The sequence below is a fragment of the Wyeomyia smithii genome, chromosome 3 (genome assembly GCF_029784165.1).
Source record: "Wyeomyia smithii strain HCP4-BCI-WySm-NY-G18 chromosome 3, ASM2978416v1, whole genome shotgun sequence".
NCBI lineage: Eukaryota > Metazoa > Arthropoda > Insecta > Diptera > Culicidae > Wyeomyia > Wyeomyia smithii.
The window spans coordinates 47268163-47293088 of record NC_073696.1 but is presented as its reverse complement, the minus strand read 5'-3'; the positions used below and the strand labels follow the sequence as shown (position 1 = coordinate 47293088).

General features: G+C 40.4%; 5 protein-coding genes across 5 annotated transcripts; 2 read left to right on the top strand and 3 right to left on the bottom strand.

The window, feature by feature from the left end:
• Nucleotides 1–793: 793 nt before the first annotated feature.
• LOC129730477 (ankyrin repeat domain-containing protein 39) lies at nt 794–3014 on the bottom strand. The gene is made up of 4 exons (XM_055689822.1): nt 2873–3014; nt 1925–2091; nt 1666–1869; nt 794–1611 (listed from the first exon to the last, which is right to left on the bottom strand). Exons 2-4 carry the CDS (start codon nt 2040–2042, stop codon nt 1370–1372), a joined length of 564 nt encoding a protein of 187 aa, XP_055545797.1. The 5' UTR covers nt 2043–2091; nt 2873–3014; the 3' UTR covers nt 794–1369.
• LOC129730479 (uncharacterized) lies at nt 2011–2699 on the bottom strand. Its single transcript, XM_055689824.1, has one exon. It carries the CDS (start codon nt 2697–2699, stop codon nt 2367–2369), a length of 333 nt encoding a protein of 110 aa, XP_055545799.1. The 3' UTR covers nt 2011–2366.
• On the bottom strand, nt 2828–14591 carry LOC129730478 (uncharacterized). Its single transcript, XM_055689823.1, has 4 exons — nt 14331–14591; nt 4922–5014; nt 4657–4760; nt 2828–3037 (listed from the first exon to the last, which is right to left on the bottom strand). Exons 2-4 carry the CDS (start codon nt 5001–5003, stop codon nt 2828–2830), a joined length of 396 nt encoding a protein of 131 aa, XP_055545798.1. The 5' UTR covers nt 5004–5014; nt 14331–14591.
• Nucleotides 14592–20469: 5878 nt separating this feature from the next.
• LOC129728271 (uncharacterized) lies at nt 20470–21399 on the top strand. The gene has a single exon (XM_055686700.1). The coding sequence runs from the start codon at nt 20470–20472 to the stop codon at nt 21397–21399; it is 930 nt and encodes a 309-aa protein (XP_055542675.1).
• A 1941-nt stretch (nt 21400–23340) lies between these two features.
• Nucleotides 23341–24865, top strand: LOC129727586 (eukaryotic translation initiation factor 3 subunit H). The gene is made up of 3 exons (XM_055685559.1): nt 23341–23471; nt 23687–24367; nt 24426–24865. Exons 1-3 carry the CDS (start codon nt 23394–23396, stop codon nt 24675–24677), a joined length of 1011 nt encoding a protein of 336 aa, XP_055541534.1. The 5' UTR covers nt 23341–23393; the 3' UTR covers nt 24678–24865.
• The last annotated feature ends 61 nt before the right edge of the window (nt 24866–24926 follow it).

The window sequence follows — 24926 nt, the reverse complement described above, 5'->3', positions numbered from 1 at the left end:
AAGAAAACTTTTGGTTAATGGACAAGCTGTGGATCCACCAAGCTTGGACGAGGTCAGGTAAAACTTAAAAGGAGCTAAAAACATTCGTGCTAGATAGAACGGCCTACAATAGCGGTTCTCAACCATTTTTTGTTCGCGTACCCCTTGGCGATATTTTTCAAATCAACTGTACCCCTTGGCTTGGAATGTTCTCGTAGAGTGGGAGTGAGTAGTGGTAGATGTTGTCGTAGTGTAGCTTGTTGTTTAATTTTTTTTTAATTTCAATGCTTATATTTTTTTAAAATTTTTGATGACCTTTACTGCCGCGCATAGCAAGTCAGTCCCATTTGCATTTTCAGTAAAATTGAGTTGTTACGCGTAAATGACAGCTATCAATGCATAGTTTCGTAACAATGGATGAGCTCGACAACTTTGTTCTGAAAAACTGCTGGAAAACATCCAAACATATTGTCCCATCTCGTAAGAAGCAATGTTATAAAACCATATAAAAGCGCGTTTTTCTCGGCTTGCTGAAAATGCAGGTGGGACTGACATGCTATGCGCGGCAGTTTAGCTAACCTCCACGCGAACCTCCAGAGTCAAATCACTACTGTGTTTTTACGGCCGAAGCATGCTGTCTTTTCAGACAGAAAGGTTTCTCGAAAGTTCTTTGATTAGACTCGTGTCTGGTATAGTGCTTCGAGTGCAACACGTCCCTGGCTGGGGTCTAATAAAAGAATTTGTCCCTGGGTCAAATTTAGGAGAAGACAACAAGTTACCTACTGGATAGAAAACATCAAAAACTGCACACAGATACTTTTCATACATATATTTAGTTGTATATCAAATAATACATGTGCATACATTCAGCCAGCTAAACGTAATTACCTCGTTTGTGCTGTTCTAAAATGTTTTATTGTTTTCATGCAAAATTAAAAAAAAACAGCCTATAGATAATTCAAAAAATTTCGAGCACATTTGCCGGAGGTTAGTAGAACAATGCCTAATTTTTGCCTATTCATTCGTTAGACTGTCGACCTCACAATGCCACTAAAGCTGGTTTCGCGAAACAGCAGAACCAAATTGTCAACTAGATAGAGACTGTAAAAATTGCTCACAACAATCAGGGGTCACCATACACTAAAATATTCTTCCTAAATACAAAATAACCCTGAAAAACTATCACAACGCAAACTACCGATTTCGGGCATTCTCTAAAATTTTATGGTGCTACAATAGCCAAAATCAACCCTGTTGTGCATCTCCATGGTTAAAAAGTGATTAAACTGTTCTGAACGAAATAATTTACAATAGAAATATTTTGGAAAGACCAATCATCATTCCGATTTGATCTTTAGCTTGAGCTTCACACTTGTTCTGTGGTTTAATTCTAGATCGTGAAAAGTGCCTTCAGTTTGGAATAATTTGGGGACTGTTCCCCGATTGAGTCAAGCGGGTTTCTTCCTTTGGCATCGCATATCGTCGTACTAGTCGGATCATGATTAACTAGGATTTTACAGGATCCTACGTGGCCTTTCTCAGCGGCCCGGTGAAGTGCCGTTTTACCATCGCTGTCCTGCAGGAGAAGATTGGCGTTGTGCGATAGAAGCAGGTTTATTATCGTATCGTGGCCTAAAAATGTACGTTTTTTTGTATTTTAGAAAATGACATTCGAAGCTCACTTACCCATCATTGCGGCACGATGCAGTGCTGTTGCTTCCCCGTTTGTCCTCTCGTCTACATTTATTCCACTTTCTAGCAAAACACGACACATTAGCAGATGACCACTTCGAGCAGCGTAATGCAGAGCGGTGTATCCTGAATTATCCTTGTCATTCAAATGTCCTTTTGCGATCAATGTTCTCAGTTTATCCTCGTCGTTCTCAATGGCTGTGATAATTAAAGTTGAATGTTAAGTCAGAATACCTAAAAAAAGATTTCCTACCGGCAGTCCATATTCCTCGCTCGAATTCTAATTCATCCAATGATTGCGACGCTGTCACCGTTTTGGTGCAGTTGCATTGATGATCTCCGTGCCGGTCGTGGTGCACTGTTTTTTCCATTACAATGCTCTGCTTTTCCGTTGGCAGCTTTCAAATTAATCGACGGACACTGAGCACATATAATACAGGTAGATATATGAAAAATAACAATCTCTATTAGGTTGAATGCTGTTTGAAAATTTTTTTGGTTAATTTTGACTTTGTATAACACCAGAAAACCCTGTCCAAGGCTAGTGGGGAAAATTTACATATACTAAAACGGTGAAATTCGTGCGTAACTGCGGATATTGCCCCTATCGGTTTCCGAATACTTTTGCATTAACACTTAATACACATCTAGGATGATTGTTCCAAGCTGGTTTGTAGCATCTAAAATTAATTGCCCTACAGCTCACGCTGTAGCGTCCACACGACTTCCGTTTCGCCCGTGCTCGAGACAACTTTGTACCCGAGCTGAGCCAGCGAGTTGATGATCAAGGATGGAGCAACCTTGATGACCACTCCGTTGTCGATTGGCACCGAGCTAATCTGAAAGCGTTTCGAGAGTGCCTGCACTTCGTCCGTTGAACAACCAAATATGGCACTATCCCGGGCATAAAGTGACCCCTTAACAAACACGTAGGCATACGTGCCCTCCGTCGGGAGGATCGGAATCGGTACCGTTACCAGGTTGTTTGTGACCGAGCTTTGATTCGTGGTCGAATTTGGAGATTCCATTTCACCTGACTATTTTTAGTTTGTTTTCACAGTACCAGCGTCGGTTTCCGCAAGAGAATAAATGCTAACAAATTAACGAGTGGGCGACTCCAAAATAAACGGTGGTCACTGTATCCGTGTCCGATTGATTATTCCGGCACGTCAATCTTATTGTTTGGCGGATAGTTATTCACCTCGCGACCGATATTGGCAAGATTGTCCCGTTCGACAAGGTTCGACGATGTTTCGCACGAGTACGGTTCCGGATCGTTGAACTCCTTGCGCATAGTCCACATATACTCGTTGTAGTCCTGCTTCACCGCTGTTGACGAGGAAGCCACCACCCGATAGCCTAGAACCTGGAAGAGTAGAGAAGCAGTCGATGAGTGGAATTTTATAATAATTTTATTGAGGAAGGATGCCCTGCCTGGTCTTAACTAAAATGTCTTTGTAAAGATTGAAAAGTTATGATCAATTTTGATGGTTTTAAAATATGGACGCACCACCTGTAATTAGTTTTTCGACATTGACATTTTTATCTTGAAGGTTTAAACGCTAATGGCTTTTTTAGGACTTGACAATATCTTTTATTTGAATTTTTTTCACAACCGAGGTTAAAAAAATTAAAACATTCTTAATGACACTTTTCGGTCCATCGTACCACTTTGTATAATAACACATCTGTTCAACTGAAGAACCAAAAACGAGACAAAATCTTTTTATTTTAAGTATCGACATCTAGCGGTGGAGAGAATGCATTTTACACTCGAAATTCATTACGTTTATATTCCATTCATTCAACAAAAGGACTGTATGAGCTCTCGCCGCTTTTTCATCGAGAGAATCCTTTGTTCTCCCCGGTACTGGTATAAAAAGGGTGCCTTTTCATGATAAACGTACAGTACCACCCGCATACGTGCAACGGTTTTTATGTAGATATATTTTTAATGAATTTCATTGTTGCCCAAGTTGAAAACTGAATATCTTGACTAACGACAATTATTTTTTTACATTGTACCTAATGTCGTAAGCAGTGCTACAGCGCGTCTGATATGCATTTCTAGCAATGTTAGGTATAAAAAACGGTACGAGAAAAAAAAATTGTTGATCGAGAAATTCGGTTTCCAAGTCCACATGTTTGAATGGTTGAAAGATTTTTAGTTTAATTTGTTTTATTGACGTTGATTGTGAATTGTTACTGAATTTCCACATTGAAGATCTCTTGAATGCGATCCTGTCTCAACTTGATTTTAATAGATTCAACTATTCAAGATCACCTTTTTGCCTGGTCATTAAAGCAAAAAAAAAATAGTTTTTTGGTGCATGTTCAAACTATTGGAGCGAACTGTTCGAACGATGCACTGTAAAATCAATGTAGGATGGAACAGCAAAAAATGAATGCGAAAGCTTGGGCACCGATTTGCTACAGAGTTTTGTTCGAAGTTGCATATATGTTCTGTGATAATAATCAAAAACCCCTTCTACCAAGTGGTTTCGTGTTGTTTCACTGCACGATTTTTTCATTTCTAGTTAATCTTGGAGGGTAACTAGGGGTAATTGTTCTGACGAGAGCTTCGATAGAAATAACTTCACCTTTCTCCTTAATTCCAAATGGAATCACTAATTTGGTTTCAACAAGAGCCCTTAATCTTGATTACACAAAGATTTTACGCTCGAATGCAAGCTACCCATGATACGCATATCGTGCAAATATCTCGCGTGCTGGTGGGTTGAGCACAGCTTTTACCACTTCCCATGTTTCCGTCAAGTGTGTATACATGTTGTTCAAGTTGAAGCGTAGAAGAAAAACGAATCAAAACGCAGTTCTTTAAGACCAAACCAGGCAGAAACTCCCAGCCACTGGAAACTGTGCATGTTTGCTCAACCAGACCGACGCAGGAGCGCAAGTCATGCACGCCAAAATCAGACGTTCAAAAGATACACAGTAGAATCGGTAGAAAGTATCAATCGAACTTACCTCCAGAGCAGTTAATATCACACAAGGATGCTGCAAGTAGACGATTGTAGACTCATCACTGTATCCACCGCAGGGGAATCGATTCAGTTGTTCGAGATCGGCAGCTTCGAAATGAAAGAAACAGTAAATTTCGTAAGACTTTAAATTCAGAAAATGAATCGGACACATTTTCCATGTTGAATTAAAAAAAAGGAAAATAAAAAAAAACAAAAGCCAGCATCTTACACCGAATGATACGGGAGGAATGCGTGATTCTTCTGCTTACCTTTCAATCCCGAAACTAGCACTCGAAACGGGTACTTATGGCTGTAGGAAGCTAAATTGCCTCGTATCAGAATGTATGGCATTGAATATCAATCTGGAACGAAAAATGCATGGAGAAAAAGAGAATTCAGTGAGTCAACGATTCCTCGATAATTAAGATGGATGGAAAGTGAAAATTAACAAAAAAACGGAATGAAGAATAAAAGATGTTCAGGGCAGTAAACTGAGGTTCCCCCGCAGGGTTGTTGTAGGTGTTTGATAGGAATAATACTGCTCAGATCAACCGTTTGCTCGTTGGGCTATTTTTAGTAAAAGATGACAGCATTCGATGGGATCGTGGTGCAACTTGCCGCTAGCTAAAGGTGTTATTTATTCAGTACATAAATTATTTACTATGGAGTAAGTGGCTTGTCTAGGCGGAGAAGAAGTCACAAGAAGCATAGACCAGTGGCCAACAATGAACACTATTTTGAATTTACTGTTATGTCATCGCGACGAGTAAAGCAGGTAAATATCACAACAAAATAAACGGAGAGAGAGATAGAGATGGATGCCCGAGCCAAACCCGTTCGTATCGTATTCGCTTGGATGCACATCAATGTTATAGACAACGAAACGAACCGGCTAGCGCCAGACTTAGTGCACGAGCCCCCCAACAGCACAACGCCGTATAACAGACGCTAGTGAATCGACCTGAACCAAAGTGACCTGCACCCAAGTGACCGGAAATAAAAAAAAAAGTAGAATAGCGACGAACCTCCAAACATAAATTTAGTGCTTCTATTGAGCCTTATATAAAGGCGGAAAGTATGTTGGCTCAGTTGAATGTAGCATTTTCGGCATGCTATTATTTATTAATATCCGACGCAGAGAACGAGTTAAAGAGATAAAAAACCAAATTTTTACAGCGAAAATATCAACATAAAAAGACTTAACCGTTCGTAAAGGTTATGTGATTAGAAATATGTATCATTAATAATCACTCAATGGAAACAATACAAAGTCATTTGATAATACGCTTATGTACCATGAAATGATGGAATGTGATACAATATTAACTCTGAGTTAAATTTTGCTGAATTTTATCTTCCAGAAACCACGAAATCTTTTACCACGAAATTGTGTTAGAATACTCACATTCGGTTTGGCAAAGGCCAACCCGTTTCAACTGTTAAACAAATCCACGAAAAAAAGTAACACAAAGCACAACTAATCAACGACTTCACTACTGTTGGTCGCAAGTATTGCGATACCGATCAAAACGACTCGTGATAATCACTAATAACATTAACCACCACCTACACACGGACTGTATTATTTGCGCTATAATAAGGCAATCACGCGTCGTCAAGGTAACCACGGGGTTCCACGAGGATAAACAAATCAAAATATGTACGCAATTGTCCGGACAACTACGGTGGCGAAACTCGACGGCGGACGGTAAAATACTGAACTGAATGGTAAAGCGGTAGCAACGAATCACCACCCGCGAGGCGTCTGTCGAGCTTTCGATAGACTCAGACATAGATAGGTGCCTACCTACCTGTTGTAGGTCAGCCTTTCTTCGCTCTTTTCTCGCACTTCTCTCTGACAATCCATTTACGCATGGTTCGCCACGGTTCAGCACGAAATGTATTTTTGGGTGGAAATACACCAAGCGCAGTTTTGCGGGATGTTCGCGTGTTTGGGTGTATATTTTATGGTGACAAAAAAAAGTTTACAAAAGTTTATCAATTCTCTGATTTTCCCTTAAAAAGCAATTCCATCAATATTTCAACCTTACCTATTCTCAAAAAAAAAATCCCGTTGATCTTGCCATATGTATGATTGCAGCTCCACATATCAAATTCTGCTAGCCGTTCTTGACCGCAGCATCCTGTTCAAATTTTGTCCCTGATTATTTTTCATTTTTTCTTCCCGAATCGACTTCCCTCCGAATCAAAGAAAAAAATTACCTGAACTTCCTTATTTTGCCAGATTTTCGCCACCCTGAAAGATATTCCTGTAGTGCGAATCTTGGAAACCCTATCTATAAAAAGGGACATAGACTGGACTAGAGCAACTTTCGAAGCATAACTCCCTCAATTCCGTATAATTCTCTCTCGCATCCTGTTCCATAGAGTGAGACCGAAGCTTTGCCAGTGAATACCAGTGCGATTTTCGAGCGAAACGATCTACAACGGATCACGGTTCAATAACTTGAAGGCGACGTACGATTCAGTAGAACGCAACGCGGCAGATTACGCTCAAACATAGTCTCCCAGCAAAAATGGTTAGGTTGATACGATACTTTTGACGGTTTCACATCAAGCGTAAAGACAGCGGGCGAAACTGCCGACGCGTTTGTGAAGTTGGATGGTCTGAAGCAAGGAGACGGGCTTTCGAACTTGCTGTTAAACATAGCCTTAAAAGGTGTTAGATGAAGGGTGAGTGTGCAGAGGAGCGATACCATCAACCGAAGTATCACATGCTTCTAGGCTTTGCGGACATCGACATCAGCGGTGTTGATTGCAGAGCTGTGAAGGATTCTTTATCGGGTCTCGGAAGGGAAACTGTAGGATTTAAACTCATTATTAACACTAACAAAACTAAGTACATGATAACTGGCGAAGAGTGTAGTAGTTCTACAAGCATTGAGGCACTGATAACGTATGACAACCACACCCCTGTCACGAATGTCATCTCTTTTTTCTCTGGTTTTCTGGTCAGATTATACGTCAGTGCTTACGAAGAGACAGAATAAACTCAGTTCACGCGAGATAAGCACACAGCCTTGTAGGAAGATGAAAAGTAAAGAACGTTTCTTTTGTTTTGTGCGTTTTATAAGTTTCGTGTAGGTTTTACTGAAGCAAATCGCTTACAATTTTTGGCGCTCGCGGTGTCCTTGGTTCCGTCGTTAGGTGATACTAGCGGTCTATGGTAGCAATACTAGCAGTGTTAGGAAAAAGAGGTTGCTTACTTACTTTTCTGGTGAAACATCCCTCAGGATTTCACCTGCGTCACAATGTAACGCCAACGTACTCGGTCCATGGCAGCTTGTTTCTAGTTTCTCGGGCGTCCTACATTCCCGAGATCTTGCTCCACTTGGTCCAAACGCCTAGGTCGTTGCACGCCTCTACGTCTTGTAGCGGCCGGATTCGAGACGAACATTATTTTTGCGGGATGGTTGTCCGGTATTTTTACAACATGTCCCGCCCATTGTACCCTTCCAGTTTTAGCGCCTTTCTGGATACTGGGCTCGCCGTAGAGTTGCGCCAGCTCGTAGTTCATTCACCTCCATACGGCTAGTGCTTCCAAGTCCTCCTAGAGCATTGACCATGTCTCGTACCCGTAGATGACTATCGGTCTTATGAGTGTTGGTACGGGGGCGAAGTTTGCCAGACATCAACGTCTTGTGGAGTCCTTAGTACAATACTTCTGCGGATTTCTCTGCTGGCGTTACCAATGACCCGAGGTACACGAATTAGACAACCACCTCGAACTCATCTCCAACGATCACTACTTAACTGCAGATGCGAGCCCTGTAGCGCTCGGTTCTCCCTAGCTAGCAGATACTTGGTCTTCGACGTATTCACCTTCAATCCAACCTTTTCTGCTTCACGTTTCAGCTTGGTTTACTGTTCAGCAACTGGAGCGTCCTTCCGACAAGGTCCACGTCGTCAGCGACGCAGATGAACTGGCTGGATTTATTTAAGATCGTACCCCGCATGTTAAAGGCCGCACTTTGCATAATGCGCAATGTTCAACAGGAGGCTGAAAAGACCACCGCCTTGTCGAAGTCCCTTGCTTGTTTTGAACGGGCTTGCACTGTACACTATTCATCATGACACTAATCAGTCTTGTTGGTTTCGAAGGGAAGGCATTTTCATCCATACTTTTCCATAGCTCTACACGGTCAATAGTGTCGTAAGCAGCCTTAAAACCGTTGAATAGGTGGTGCGTAGGGACTTAGTATTCGCGACATTTTTGGAGGATCGGTCGCAGCGTAAAGATTTGGTCCGTTGTCGATCGCTCATCCACAAAACCGACATGATAACTTCCCACAAACCTCCGTCATTCGCCGTCTCTCGCCGCACTTTGAAGGCTGTGTTGAAAATCGTGATCGCTCGGTAGTTCCCACATTCGAACTTATCGCTCTTCTTGTATATTGGGCATATTACTCTTTCCTTCCACTCTGTATCCCAGATCCTGACTATCAGCTTATGCAGACAAGAAGCAAATCTATCCGGGCTCAACTTGATAAGCTCCGCTGCGATACTATTGTTCCAGCTGATTTGCTGTTCTTGCGCTGCTGGATAGCATCCTTATGTCTTTCTCATCCCGACGAAGTCGTTTCTTCTACTGTTTTGATACTCTGCTTCTGCGCCATTCAGATGTTCATTGTAGTGCTGCTTACACCTGTAGATCACCTAACGTTCATTAGTCAAGATTCCTACATCTTTAACCCGACACATTTCAGCTCACGGCATAAAGCCTGCGCGGGATGCGTTCAGTTTCTTGTAGAATCAGAACGATACAGCTGCTCTATTTCCTCACACTCCAGCTCTTCTAGGCGGCGTTTTTTTGTCCCGGAAGAGATGGGCCTGTTGTCTTCGTTTCTGTTTGTATCGACTCACGTTCTGACGGGTCCTTTCTGCAGCATCAAAGCCCGCACGCTCCAGATCTTACTGTGGCAAGCTACGGTAGCGGATGTTGATGACAACCGAAACGAGGTTAGTTCCGGGGTGACGAGACAGGTTGCAGCAGCTAGCAGGGCTTATCACGGATTGTGTAGCCAGCTTATCCACACGAAATTTGTATTCCACAGGACGCTGATCCTCCCGTTGGTGCTCTACGGACAAATATCGTGGACGTGGAAGTAAGCTGATTGGTGTGCGCCTAGGATCTTCAAGCGTAAAGTCTTGCAATCACTAGTTGGTGGCAAACTAAAAAGTGAAGTGTGGCGCAGGCGCAACAATCACGAGCTGTACGAAATATACAAACACGCTGATACTGTCAAGCTGATAAAACACGGCACAATCAAGTGGGGTGGCCAAACAACACGTATGGTCACAAAGATAATATTCAGCATAATATATACAGCCGAGATCCGGATAAAGATCGATGATTTCAAGGCAGACCCGTCATGCGTTGGATGTATGCTGTCGACGAGGATGCCCAAGCAGCGGGTGTTAGGAGCGACAGGAGAGGAGAAACCCAACAGCGAATTCTGAGGAGGCATATTCCACATAGGATCGCTATGATTTCTCGCCATAAAAGAAGAAAAGTATGGCGTTATATAATTATGGTAAAAAAGTGGTGTTGTTTTATGCAGTTTAAAAAAAATATTTGTGGAAAAGGTAACTTCGCAGTTCAATTGTTAGATAGAGTTTAATTGAAGTACCATTTATCATACCATTCGTAGTTCTACGTCAACCCAGCGTTTTTGCATTTAGGCACATACAGTAACTATTCGCTAACTGGGCACGCTTTAACTGGGCTTCTTTTTACCTGGGCGCTCGCTAACTGGGAGGATTCCCAGTTAAAAAGACAACAAAAGTCAAATATCTAAACGAACGAGGGGCATGCGGATTGAGAACGAAAACTGAAAAATCGAAGTTTTTCTAATCGAGCATATTTGAAATACAAAAACAATAATATAGCTGATAAATGTACTCGCTATCTAAAACTAAAGTTTAAAAGCTTTATTTGAGAGATAAGTTTGTAGTTGTGGCTTCTCTATTTGGTGATCAACTTGAGAACGAAAGCCTTTTATGATGTAGTCGCGAAGCAGCGTTATCCATCGAACTCCCCCTCGGCGTTGAGATGATATCCCAGTTAGCGAGCTGATTTCAATAACTGGAAAGTGCTCGTCGCCCAGTTAGCGAACAGTTGCTGTACTTTTATATTTTTTTGATATCAAGGGATTATACACCAATTATGAATGGGTCTAGGAAGAGAGGGGGTTTCTCGAAAATCTTACGTGAAATTCCAAAATTGGAAAACATTAGTACTTCAGTTTTTTCATTTAATTCCCACTTTCATGTACTTTAACATGATCTAAACTAAATTTGTTAACTCGTTCTGTTTTCTATTTTCTACTAATTTGATAAACAAAAAAAAAGTTTTTTACTTTCAAAACTTAACATTTTTTTGAATCAATTCCGATTTTTTCTTTAGATCTAAATCTTACATTAAAATTGAGGGGGAGAGAGGTAATGAGAAATCTTACGATGTTTTATTATGTGATAGGGTCCCAAATTTCGAAAAAAGTCCTTACGTAATTTGTTGATGACACTTAAGATGTTAAATAAAAAATAATCAAAAACTCGACATATTGTTGCACCGAAAATGAATAAAATGGTACCAAAATTAAAGGTACACTAAAGTCGCTTTTCACGCGGGGGATACGTGCCGCGTAAAAATAAACCGCGTAAAAAAAACCGCGTAAATTCCGGAATCCTCGTAAAAAAAAACGCGTAAATTCCGGAATCCGCGTAAAAAAACCGCGTAAATTCCGGAATCCGCGTAAAAAACCGCGTAAGTTCCGGAATTCGCGTAAAAAAACCATCGTTAATTTTGCATTCCGAGTGAAGGGGAACCGAAATCCGGGCAAAAAAAAATACCGCGTAAATTCCGGAATCCGCGTAAAAAAACCGCGTAAATTCCGGAATCCGCGTAAAAAAAACCACCCTCTTAAGAAAAAATATATATAAAAAAAATTAGGATCGTCAATTTTTTCGATTTGCTAGGACATTGCCCGCTTTGAAAATTCACGCTATTACTACACAGCATCCTAAAGTAAAATGAAAGAACCGTGACTTGAGAAATAATTGCGCTACGGAAGCAAACCTATCCCATCTCTCGCGTACCGTAGAACGGGGCGAATAGAAACAGTCTGCGATATATCTTGCAGTGTACAAAAAATACTATAATGTGAAGAATGAATATAAAATTTTAAAACATGGGTCTTGCCTCCCTTTATTAAAGGTGTAACGTCCATTTTGATAAAATAAGTAATTCATTGTTTTATTGAAAAAAATGTTGCATGTTTTTATTCACCCCGCAATGGGGCGAATAGAAACACTCGCCAATAAAATACGTTTTCCTTGTTCTGATAGAAAATTCTAGTTTTAATTTGAAGAAAACAGAACAATTGCATCATATTTATTGATATGAGAGGCAAGAAAACGATATAAAATATCAAAATAGTGGAAATGTTCGGTTTATTACTTCATGTTTGTTATCTTATGAATGAATATGTTCTATTAGAGTCCTTATTAGGAACAGAAGGACTCGGGTTGGGTCAAGCATTTCCACCGGTCTGGCATCTTCCGGTGTTTCATCTAGGACACGACACCCGGGAACATTTTGTCTTGGTGGAACTGAAACCTTGATTCATATCTCTTAGTTTAGGCCATGTCGAGCATCATGCAGCAGATAAATCAGACTTTCATCACGTTTTTTGAAACTAGCGTGGTTGTCTACTGGATTGAAGTCTAAAGGTAACATCCGATTTATCCGAGTAGTTGATTGTATATTTCGTAACCGCTTGACAAAAAAACAGTTTTTTTACGTTTTTGGACTTTTTTGTTGGTAAGTCCTGACCATGGGCTGAAAATGCACAAAACATGTTCCACATCATTTTACTTATGAAACATTATAGCATTTCTCAAATCTACATGTTTCGGTACAAAAAATAGCCGCTACGGCGTTGTTTCTATTCGCCCCGTTATTCTGAGAACCGCGAGTTTTCCATGAAACATAGGTAACGTGGTGATGAGTACCTTACGGCAATTCCTTAATTCAGCGTAAAAACTTGAAATGCTTAACTACCGACCCAGTATATCACACGAACAAGTTCTAAGTGAAGCAGAATGGCTTCCACAGACAAAGTTTTTTGGTACTCGGTAACGTTCAGAATTTGAACCCCCATTTTGCGTTTTTTTAAGCAAACCGACAGTAGTGCTGCTAACCCAAAAATGGGTTCGCAGGACTTGTTTACTATTGAACTATCTAAGAATTTTTTTTTTGCATGGTTTTTAAATGTAATCGAAGACTTAAAATCGCATTTTTGAAGTTCGGAAGCTTTGTTTCTATTCGCCACACTGTTTCTATTCGCCCTGTTTTACGGTACATATTACAACCGGTCTTGAAGCAAGAAGGAAACCATATGTAAAATTGCATATCACTATTAGAGACGTCAAACTCGACTAGCAAAGTGGAGATGACAAACTAAAACTTGTCACACGAGTGTAATCGATAGGTACAGCTTATCTGCTTCTTCATCAACTCCCGCTCACCAGTTACAAGAGTTTATTGAACTTTGAAGTCATGCCAATGCTGATAAATATCGTATCTTTCAAGCACGATAATGATAAGCATAATAAATACATATAGCTCTCTAAACTGTTACCTAAATTAGTAGTCTAACATAAATAATCACACTGAAAATTCGATATGAGTTATTACCGATTATCGTAGGATAAATCATAATATCACTTAGTTAATTCTAACACACATGAAAAAGTTAGTTCAGGTGAATCGATTTAATTAAAAACATAAAAAACTCTAGAGAATTCGATATGAGTCATTAGCGACTACCTATTCTACCTATTCTAACTCATAATATCGCTTAGCTATTCCTAACCAACACCAAGAAATCAATTCAGTTGAATCGATTTAATTTTGAGCGCCTTTCGCATCTTGTTAATTAGACTCCAGGGCTGAACCGAAAAATCACTCACCCTGATAAGGCATCATGTTTGATGATGCTGTGTTAGAAATAACGGAGCCACAGATAGCATCGGATTCGAAATAAAGTATTTTGATTGTAGGTATATGACCCAAAATTTAAATTTAAAATATTAACCACATATTAAATTATTAGTCACGTATGTACTGAGATGATTACAAACTATTAAACGCATTGCGTACGTGTAAAAGTACTACGGTATTACCGTGTATGACACTTTTACAACAAAAAATTGCAAACTTTAATGTCGATGCAATGTTTTCATCTATGAGAAATGTAACCTACTCGTCCAAAGAACTATCACAAATCATACAACACACCAAAACAGTTCAAGGCCTCGCCAGCACCAATTGACAAAAATGATACACACATTCGGTGTACATGTATGTATGGTACAGCTTCGTTTCGTCCGTGAATGAAGAAACCTGCTTGCATGCAGTGTTGATACGTATTGCGCTTGACCTTGAATCTGTTGTCTCCAGTCCAATAACAACGACGATCTTGTCGCACATTATTATGGATCTAAATCTAGGTCAGCAGTTTTTTTTCAATGCAATTCTTCAAATGGGATCAAGGAGAAGAGGGTTGCGAACCATTTTGACGCTAATTCAAAGCTTAATAAACACCAAGTTTGGTTGAAGGCAAATATAAATCAATAATAAACGTCTTGGCTTACCTGAATCCGGTAGAATCAGACGATGGGCGGCATACTCCGGATACTGCCAGCCAATACCCACTACTTGTACTTCTTCAAATGTATTCAAGCAGAAACTGTAAAAACAACCGATCACTGTCCACTGCAGAACGCGAAATGATTCACTGCGTATAAAATGTCCTAAACTGCGAGATAACACCAAATTATTGCGAAACAGGCAATCGATTTTTCTATTGTATGAGGTTGCAGCAGAATGTTTTTGCTGTTTTTATTGTTGGATTACTTGTCACCTTTATGCAGGACGCAGCTAATATTTAGGGTTGCCAGCCGTAGTACACGGAATGGTAAAACTAGTCATATTCATAGACCAGCGAGCTATAGGCCAGTGAACTAAAATGGATGAATTAAGTAGTTGTTGCAGTAGTTTTTTTACGCGGGGATACATACGGGTAAAAAATACGATATTTCGAAAATAAAGAAAAAACCTGACTATACTATCATTTTCAACGATTTCAATTGCATGAAGCGTTATATATATATATATATATATATATATATATATATATATATATATATATATATATATATATATATATATATATATATATATATATATATATATATATATATATATCAAACTCAATTGGGTTGTTTAGCTATATCAGCTTTTGTGTCATCTGAAAGAGCTGCATTTTCAAAACGTGATTTTCGAAAATTCCCTATCGTCCTTCAACATTTCGTTTCAACATTTCGTTTCAACATTTCACGAATTTAAACTGCTCGAGATCGCTACAATGACAGTTCACCCATGTGCCAATGGTCGTTGTAGCGATTTGGAGCGATTTTTGATTCTTCATTCAAAAATCGAAAGACAATGAATGATATAAAATTTTTAAAAATCACGTTTTGCTCAAAAATTTACACTCTTATGTATATGCTGATAAATGAAAATCGAAAATCCGTGAATAGTTGAACAACTCAATAAAAATAATTACTTTGGAGGCATTTAATTGAAACACCAAACAGTTGCGAAACGCTACAGCAATAAAACCATTGTAATGAAGACCACCATGGGTAAGATAACTATTTCAATTTTATAAAAGCAGTATTTAAAAATATTTAACATAACCTCTGAATAGGTTTATTTACAAACATCGATAATTCAGACGTCAATTCAAAAAATCAAATGAAGTTATATAGTCATTATGACCACTACGATAAAGGTTTTTTGCCAATTAATTTTCATTCTTTTGCTTTTTGCCATGGCATATTTTACCAAGAATGATTTTAAGATAACAAGTACTGTGGTGATAGCTACTAAATTAGATTTTTGTTATAATAGCTAGGGACGAGGTTGATATATTTTAAAATGTTTACCATATTCAATAGTTTATAAGTTTTTATCGTTGCCGTATTTGTCACGTCTCCTCTATTTAGATTTCTTGGCGTCATATTTTCAAAAATCAATGGCGTTGATCTTATATGTGATGTCAAGGGTGCAAATAAACAGTAAATATCGAGGTTTATTGACCAATATCTTATAAAATTAACAATTATTTAAAAAAAGTTCAGTTGGATCGGACATCTCATCGCGATCAGACGTATAAGTAAATATCTCCGTACATCGCCTTTACCCTTTGTTCGCTTTTTTCGCTATCTACAAGCACTCGGTTTGTGTAGTCATCAAACAATAGGAACGATAATCTGTTTACGCCAGTGACAAATACTTTCAATAGCAAGCAACTGGTGTCGATTGTAAGAAATGACCTCCACCAGTGGAGGCGGCCTAACTAGGTCACGTCGACTGTTACCGGAATTTATGGACATCAGCAATGAGTTTGGTCAACTGACTATACTGCAGCTAGAAGCTACCGACGAAGGAAGATTACCCAACGCTTTTATTATCGGAGACTCAATCAAAAAAACCATCGGTGGAAACATCGAAAGTGGATCCAGCGAAGCAAATATGTCACGTTATGTACTTCGCACTCGGAATCCCGAACAAGTTAAAAAATTGCTGGCAATGTCAAACCTCATTGGCGGAACCGAAATTACCATCATTAAGCACCCAACACTCAACATATCTAAATGTGCTATATCTTGCTACGAGCTGTTAGACGTAGACGAAGAAACGATTTTGGAAAACCTCAAGGAACAAGGTGTCATAGCAGTAAGACGAATCAAGAAAAAGGAGAACGAACGAATGGTAAATACGACAACCCTAATCTTGACCTTCGGTAAAACAACATACCCTGAACACGTCAAAATTGGAGTGATCCGCTCGGCAACCAGGCCATATTACTCCAACCCGCTCATATGCTATAACTGTTTTAAATACGGGCACACCAAGAGAATATGTCCTGGCCCCAGCCGATGCATTAATTGCTCTGGCATTCATGAAAATACCCCAGAAGAGGAATGCACATCTGCCACGCACTGCATCAACTGCAAAGGCGACCACAAACCAAACGATCGTCAGTGTCCAAAATACAAGAAAGAACAACAAATAATAAAAATACAAACCGATCACGACATATCATTTGCAGAAGCCAGGAAAAGAGTTGAAAATCTAACGATGTCATATGCCCAAGCAGCGGCTAAACAACTGCCAAATACCACCGACGAAACACTCGATAAAAAAGACGAGCAAATCGCAAACCTACTGGAGGAAATGAAGAAAAAAAGTGCTGAGATAGCCACATTAGAGCAAATGGTTTCGAAGCTGAAAAATTACATCAAAGAGAAAATGGTATCAAGCAACTTACCAAAGCCATCAGGAAAACTGTCCACACCAATCATAACATCCAGCCCGGTCGGGCCCAGCATTCCGAGCACCCTCAACAACAACGAAACCAAGCAAAAACGACCACGCACTGAGGATACAGCACTAACGAAGAAGAAACCTCTCATTCGACGTAATGGCACAGACACACAGCTACCCGAATCACCCCAAAGGAAACAAAACGCAAACGCGAAAAAAAAAACGAAAGTAAAATCATAGGCTTACTCACCATCAGTCCCACTTTTCTTAACGTTTCAGACGACGAATCTGCTAGGAGCGACGAATTATCGCGGGCTGAGTCCCCAGTTGACATGAATTTACAGAAAAGAAAAAAAAATGTGCTGGCCACGACAAAAAAAAAACAACCAATTTCGACACCAATTTAAAGACCTGGGACGACATTGGGAACAATCCTAATGCGACTGACAACAAACAGCAACAACGACATTTGACCACAGTAGAGCCAGCATACAACAAACACAACAGCAACAACAAAACACCTTCAAATAAGCATGGCCCTGCGCTAGCCCTGTGCGGGGAGGTACCGGAACCAACCGATGAGCCCCCGGCGGCAGCTGGTGCTAGGCGCTTGCTTTCCCCACAGGCAAGTATCAATTCCCTAAACAACTTCGACCAGCCAACCGATGCACCCTACTTTCCAGACCCAACAAGCGCAAACTACAACGACAACAAACCACGTAACAACTTAAGAAGCATAGCAATACAGTGGAACATGAATGGACTACTAAACAACATTAACGATCTCATACTGCTAATAGGGAGAAACGCTCCTATGGTCTTAGCAATTCAAGAAACACATCTACAAGCCAACACACAACCCAAACAGCTGGCTATCTGGAAGATATGAGTGGAAATTAAAATCGGGCCGTAACATATACCAATCTGTCGGCCTCGGCATTCGAACGGATATCCCCTACACGAACATCGATCTCAACACGTCCCTTCTTGGAATAGCTGCTAGATTAGAAGGATGCGTTCAGGCAACAATCGTGTCTATCTACATACCCTGCCACGGTGTTGACGAACTTGAAAACCATTTATGCGACCTTATCAACCAACTGAAACACCCCTTCATCATAATGGGGGATTTCAACGCCCACCACCCAGCTTGGGGCTCAACCAGAGAGGATGCAAGAGGAAAGATGATTCTCAGTATCATCGAAAAGATGGGATTGGTAGTGCTGAATAACGGGAACCAAACATTACAGCGAGGAACACAAAGTTCGGCAATTGACCTCACTATATGTTCGAGCACTCTTACCACAAAAATCGGTTGGTGGTTACATCCTGACCCAATGGGAAGCGATCATCATCCTATCGAAATCACAACGAATGAAAGGATACCGGAAACTACGAGAAGGCGACGATGGTTATATGAAGATGCGAACTGGGAATCCTTCGAAGACTTATGCCTGGAAAAAATAGAACGGGATACTGAATATAGCGCCGAAGAGCTGATACAGCGAATTGTCACAGCAGCAGATGAAACCATTTCCAAATCAAGCGACAAACCGGGGAAAAATCCGTCCATTGGTGGTGCCCAGAGGTCAAAGAGGCTGTAAAAGCGCGTCGAAAGGCACTAAGGGAGATGAAAAAAACACCTAACGAGGACGCACTAAAAACTGCATTCAGAGATGCACGCAATAAGTGTCGCAAAACGATTAGAGAAGCCAAAACAAGAAACTGGGAGAAGTTTATCGACGGCATAGATAGCCGAAGCTCCACACATGAAATGTGGCGAAAAGTCAACGCTCTCTCCGGAAAACGCCGAACTACCGGTTACACGCTGAAAGTAAGGAACACTACGACAGACGACACCGTAACAGTAGCCAACGAGATAGGAAAATACTTCGAGGGTTTATCAGCAACTAACAATTATAGCGCTGCATTTCAAGCCAAAAAAGCACGCACTGAAGGCGAACCAACCAGTTTCCCAATTGACTCATCCGACAACACAAAGGACTACAATAAACCATTCACCATGGAAGAACTACTGCACGCAATAGACGGCGCTAAAGGAACCTCCTCCGGACCGGACAACATAGACTACCCAATGTTAAAACATCTCCCGCTGCGAATTAAAACTACGCTCCTTAAATCATACAATAACATATGGACTAGCAGCGTCTTCCCACGTGATTGGCACACCAGCATAGTTATCCCCATCCCAAAACCCGGACCCAAAACAGGACAACCCAGCGACTATCGACCCATAAGCTTAACCAGCTGTGCCGCGAAAATTCTCGAGCGAACGGTCAACCGTCGACTAATGACAGTTTCAGAAGAACAAAAACTTCTTGACCATCGACAGTATGCTTTTCGTTAAGGGAAAGGGGCAGGAATTTACTTTGGATCTCTAGCAGAAACACTGGATGCAGCACGTGAAAGGGGAGAACACGTGGACATAGCAGCATTAGACCTATCAAAAGCATATAACCGAATATGGCGAGAAGGGGTGCTCATGCAACTACGAAAATGGGGATTTACTGGCAACCCCGCCTACTTCATGAAAGAATATTTTACCAATAGAACGTTTCAGGTAGCAATAGGTGGACAACTATCCGACACATTCCGAGAGGAAAACGGAGTACCTCAAGGGTCAGTACTGGCCGTCACGTCGTTCTTGATAGCCATGAACACCGTGTTCTCATCTGTCCCAAAAGGCGTTATATATATGTCTATGCGGACGACATTGTACTACTCACAATGGGAAAGACACCAGGACGCGTTAGAATTAAAATGCAAAGCGCTATAAGTCATATCACCCGCTGGACAGACTCAGTGGGCTACACCATGGCTGTGGAAAAATGCTTTATATCCCATATATGTGACGGTCGGCACCACCCATGGAAGCGGCCAATCGTAATAAACGGCACACAAATACAATACAGAAGGAAAATAAAAATCCTGGGAATTGTGATGGACCGCAAAATGATTTTCATTCCACACATTCGAAAACTTAAAACAGATATAAAAAGCCGACAACATCTTTTCCGAACCATCAGCCGGCGCCATGAAACTTGCAACCGTCAAACAATCCTCAGAATCGGGAAAAACAATTACCAGCAAACTCACATATGGAATCGAATTAACTTGCCGAGCTATGCAAACCTTGGTAGAACATGTAAGCCCAGTATACAACGATATCACCCGCAGCGCTGCTGGACTTTTACCAAGCTCACCAACTCTGTCAACCTGCGTTGAAGCCGGAATACTACCCTTTAAGAGTATAATCACAACAACAGCGATTAAAAAGCTTGTTAACTTCATCGAAAGAACAGCTAACGACTCAGATGCCTCTCTCGCACTAGCCAACAAAATCTTTTTTGATGAGACAGGCGAAAACCTTCCTACACCATGCTCGCTCTATCGGATTATCCACCGACATGGGACGATCCCGGCCCAAACATCGACTGGGGAATCAAAAAACTTTGTAAAGCAGGGGAAATACCAAACATTACACAGAACATTTTCCGTGAACACGTACAACGACACTACAGCAATCATATACAAATATACACTGATGGGTCGTATACACCAAACGCAATCGGGATAGGAGTTGCAGGTCAATTGGGAAACAAACATCGACAAATATCAGCACCAAGCTCTAGTTTTTCAGCGGAAGCAGCAGCGCTCTATTTGGGAGTGAAAATGGCTCCGTCAAACAACCAGACAGTGATATTCACCGGCTCAGCTAGCGTACTTGCAGCCTTACAAAGTGGTACGCACAATCACCCGTGGATACAGCGTCTCGAAGTCTATCGCAACGACAACGTAACCTTTTGTTGGGTCCCTGCTCATTGTGGGATACGAGGCAATGAGGAGGCCGATCGGCTGGCAAATCTCGGTAGAAGTGAAAAAGTTTGGAAAAGTAACGTTCCAGGGCCAGATCTGAAAAGATTTATAACCGACAAAATTCAAAATCGCTGGAATGAGCAATGGAGAAATACCACGGATAACTTTACCAGGAAAATTAAACACACAACGGAAAAATGGACTGACCGAAGTGACTGGCGGGAACAGAAAGTGCTCTCTCGGCTAAGAATCGGACATACCCGCATCACACATGGCCATCGAATAGACAGTCGCACACCCACACCGACCTGCGAAATTTGCGGAATTCGTTTAACTGTAGAACATATCCTCATGTCATGCCCAAAGTATGAACATCAAAGAAACAAACACAAGTTTCCATGCAATATTCGGGAAATTTTGAGCAATGACGCCTCTGCAGAAACTGTTGTAATCAGCTTTCTCAAAGAAAACCAAATTTACGAAAATATTTAATTTAAGCAATCTATTAGAATGAACTCATGAAGAACATGTCAATGTTATCGATTTATAGTTTATATCTGAGGCGAATGACCACCGGTTAAAACCTCAATAAAATAAATAAATAAATAAATAAATAAATAAATAAATAAATAAATAAATAAATAAAAGTTGTCATGGCTATCCTAAGAGACAATATTATATTGCTAATTGTCGAATATGTTTCAATGCTCTGGTCGTGAATATCACAGCAATGGATCATTGCATGGAGCGGTTTAACCTCAGTTCCGGAAGGTTTGTTCACGATGTGTTGGAATTTGGAGCGCTAAATCGTTTTTTCTGTTCTTACGAAGATTTTGACCTATTACATTAGAAAGCGCACGAGAAACTAGTAAAAAACAACATATTTCTGTTAAAGCAAGTCAATTGGGTTGTTTAGCTATAACAGTTTTTTTACATGCATTTTCTAAGCAAAACTTGATTTTCAAACAAAAATTCTATCGTTGTCATTCAATTTTTAAATCACGAAATTAAGTTACTTGGAATCGCAGTTGATGTAAAAATCGAAGGACGATGATATAAAATTCCATTTGCTTAGAAAATTACACTCTTTTGGCTGATATATTGAAAACAAAAATCCGTTAGTAGTTAAACAACCCAATCGCTGGCTGCTATTATGCTGGGAGGGAGAAACGGATAAGAACCTGTAGGAGTGGCAAAATGAATTAGAATGAGCTGTCATTGACTGTGAATTTGAACCAAGGGAAAAAATAGCATTTTTTTGTAATGAGTATTGTGATAACTGAAAAGTATCGCGTTGCTTGAAAAAATATTCATCGTAAACAGTTTTTGTATTCATTATCGTTTCACAGAATATTTTGGTTCATTTTTACGTAAAATTATAAATTTCATAAGCTTTAAGTAATTATCATGTTAGCATACTTTGATTATTAAACTTGCGCTTTTCTGGATTTAAGACTTTGGTTCTAGCTTCGGTAATAATTTCGAGCACCATACCATTCTTCACGGTCGAATGTTGATTCTCGTTTCACAAATAGTGAGATGCAGGATTGAAAAAATTTTGCAACTGCTCTCGTAGACATGTTCAGAAAGCATGCGCAAATATATATGAACTCAAAACTCTGAAGAATCTCTTATACAAAGGCAAAATGAAAAAACCCAGACTCGAGAAATTTTTGTTTCACAGACAAATTTGCACACTTAGTATTAATGATGTTACTAAAAACTTCGTTTGAGTCATGCATGCTTAACAGCAAGAAGACGACGGATACCTCCAAGGTACACGCTCGTAAATAATAACTCATGAACTGAGCAACTCTGACTCAGTTTAGAACGATGTTCGTAGACGTCAAATAATGAGTAGAAGTCCTTTTTGATTTTGAGTAACTTTGGCTTACTTTTTGGGTTCCCTTCATATAACTTCTTTCTGAGTAACGTCGCATATGACGACGTCCATTTTGAAAGGTGATTATGATGTGCTTCAGTTTGTAACATATGTTTTTTTAACTGTGTGCGCCTCAGAAGGCATTCTAACTGTTCACTTTTATTACAAGGTAATTATTGCTGAACATGTGGTGTCGTTTATTGGCCGTGGCGGATTTCTAGCCAGTAATGAAACCGAACTGTACCCAAAAAATGAGTAATGTCGTACTCAAATTTTGAGTAATAATGACTCATTTCAAAGACGCCTAGTGTTACTCAGTTTTGAGTATTTGTGGAGTTACTCAATTTAAGAGTTGTTCCACTTTTTACGAAACTGCGTCAAATGTTACTCATTTTAGAGTTATTATTTACGAGCGTGTATCATGGTAAAACTTCAAATAGATCGAATAAGTTGAGTATAAGCAACGCATTTCTTGAGCTGTTTCTTACGACTGTGCACACTGTTCGTTTTAAGTGCGCTTATCGTTTTGCCGTTTTGCTTTCGGCCTCATCCTGCTCGTTAAAGTGAAGCTGTCATCCGTACGTCTCTTTTGTGTTGTTGAAAAATGGCGAATCGTGTTGCAAGTCGTCGTCCGGCTCAAGAAGTCGATAAAACCATTGCTTACGTGCAATGCGATGGCTTGGTAAGTTTCTAAATTTAGCTTGGATTTCCAGCTATCAATTGGCATTAAGCGTTATGCATATAGTTTGTTAAATATAGCTAAAATCTGAATGATGAAATTTGGATTAATGTAACCATGCTCTCCTGTCACTCCTGTGGAGTTTTTCATGGTTGACGTATGCATTGTATTTCGTCAGAACACTGCGTCTTATACTGGAATTGGTTTTCTTTCCGCAGGCTGCTATGAAAATGGTTAAGCATTGCCATGAGGAATCCTCGAGCAATATGGAAGTAGCACAGGGTGCTCTGCTCGGTTTAGTGGTCGATGACCGGCTGGAAATCACCAACTGCTTTCCATTTCCGAAGTCGTCGGATGAAACGATCGACGAGGAAGAGTATCAGCTGAACATGATGCGTCGATTGCGTCTGGTGAATGTGGACCATTTCCACGTAGGCTGGTACCAGAGTGCGGACGTGGGCAACTTTCTGTCGCTGCCTCTGCTGGAATCTCAGTACCACTATCAAACCAGTATCGAAGAGTCGGTGGTTGTCATCTATGACACACAGAAGTCTAAGCGAGGTTTTCTGACTCTGAAGGCGTATCGTCTGACTCCGCAGGCTATTGCCATGTACAAAGAGGGAGAGTTTACCCCGGAAGCGCTGCGAAATCTTAAGGTCGGCTACGAAAATTTGTTCTTGGAGGTACCGATTGTAATTAAGAATTCGGCTCTATGTAACATCATGATGTCCGAATTGGCGGAGATGGTTCCGGAAGAAGAGGGTACTCATTTCTTAGATTTAGGTACAGCTTCCGTTCTGGAGAATCACTTGCGCTGTCTGATGGATCGGGTTGATGAATTGAATCAAGAAGCTAATAAGTTCAATAAGTACCAGCAATCCGTTATTCGACAGGAACAGGTTCGAAGTTACCTTAATAGTACCTATTTGATACTGATTTTTTTTTTTCATTTAATAGGACAAACACCGCATGCTGGCCAAACATGCCCAAGAGAATGCTGCACGTATTGCAAAGGGCGAGGCAGCGATTCCAGATGACGAGGTTAATAAGCTGTTCCGTCCGTTGCCTGTACCACCGAGGTTGAACCCGATGATCGTGTCCGGTCAGATTAATACCTACGCTCAGCACATTTCGCAATTCTGTTCGCAATCACTGGCTAAGTTGTACATGACACAGGCTTTGCAAGGCGCCAAGGACAACAAGCAGTAGGTGTGTGATTCTTACATTTCCATTTAAACGCGTATTAGAAGCAAGCGACACAGAAGAGTTGGAGAAGATTCCCTTAAAAGTCGAAAGATAATTATTGATAGTTGCCGATAAATAAAATCTGAAGAGCTGCTCGTTTTGGGACAGCATCGAGCGGTAACTACTGGGACTGGTATCCAAGAAAGAACAAATGGGTTATTTCATCTGAAAATAGAGCTCCAAAGAACGCTATATTCTAAGGTAAGATGTTTG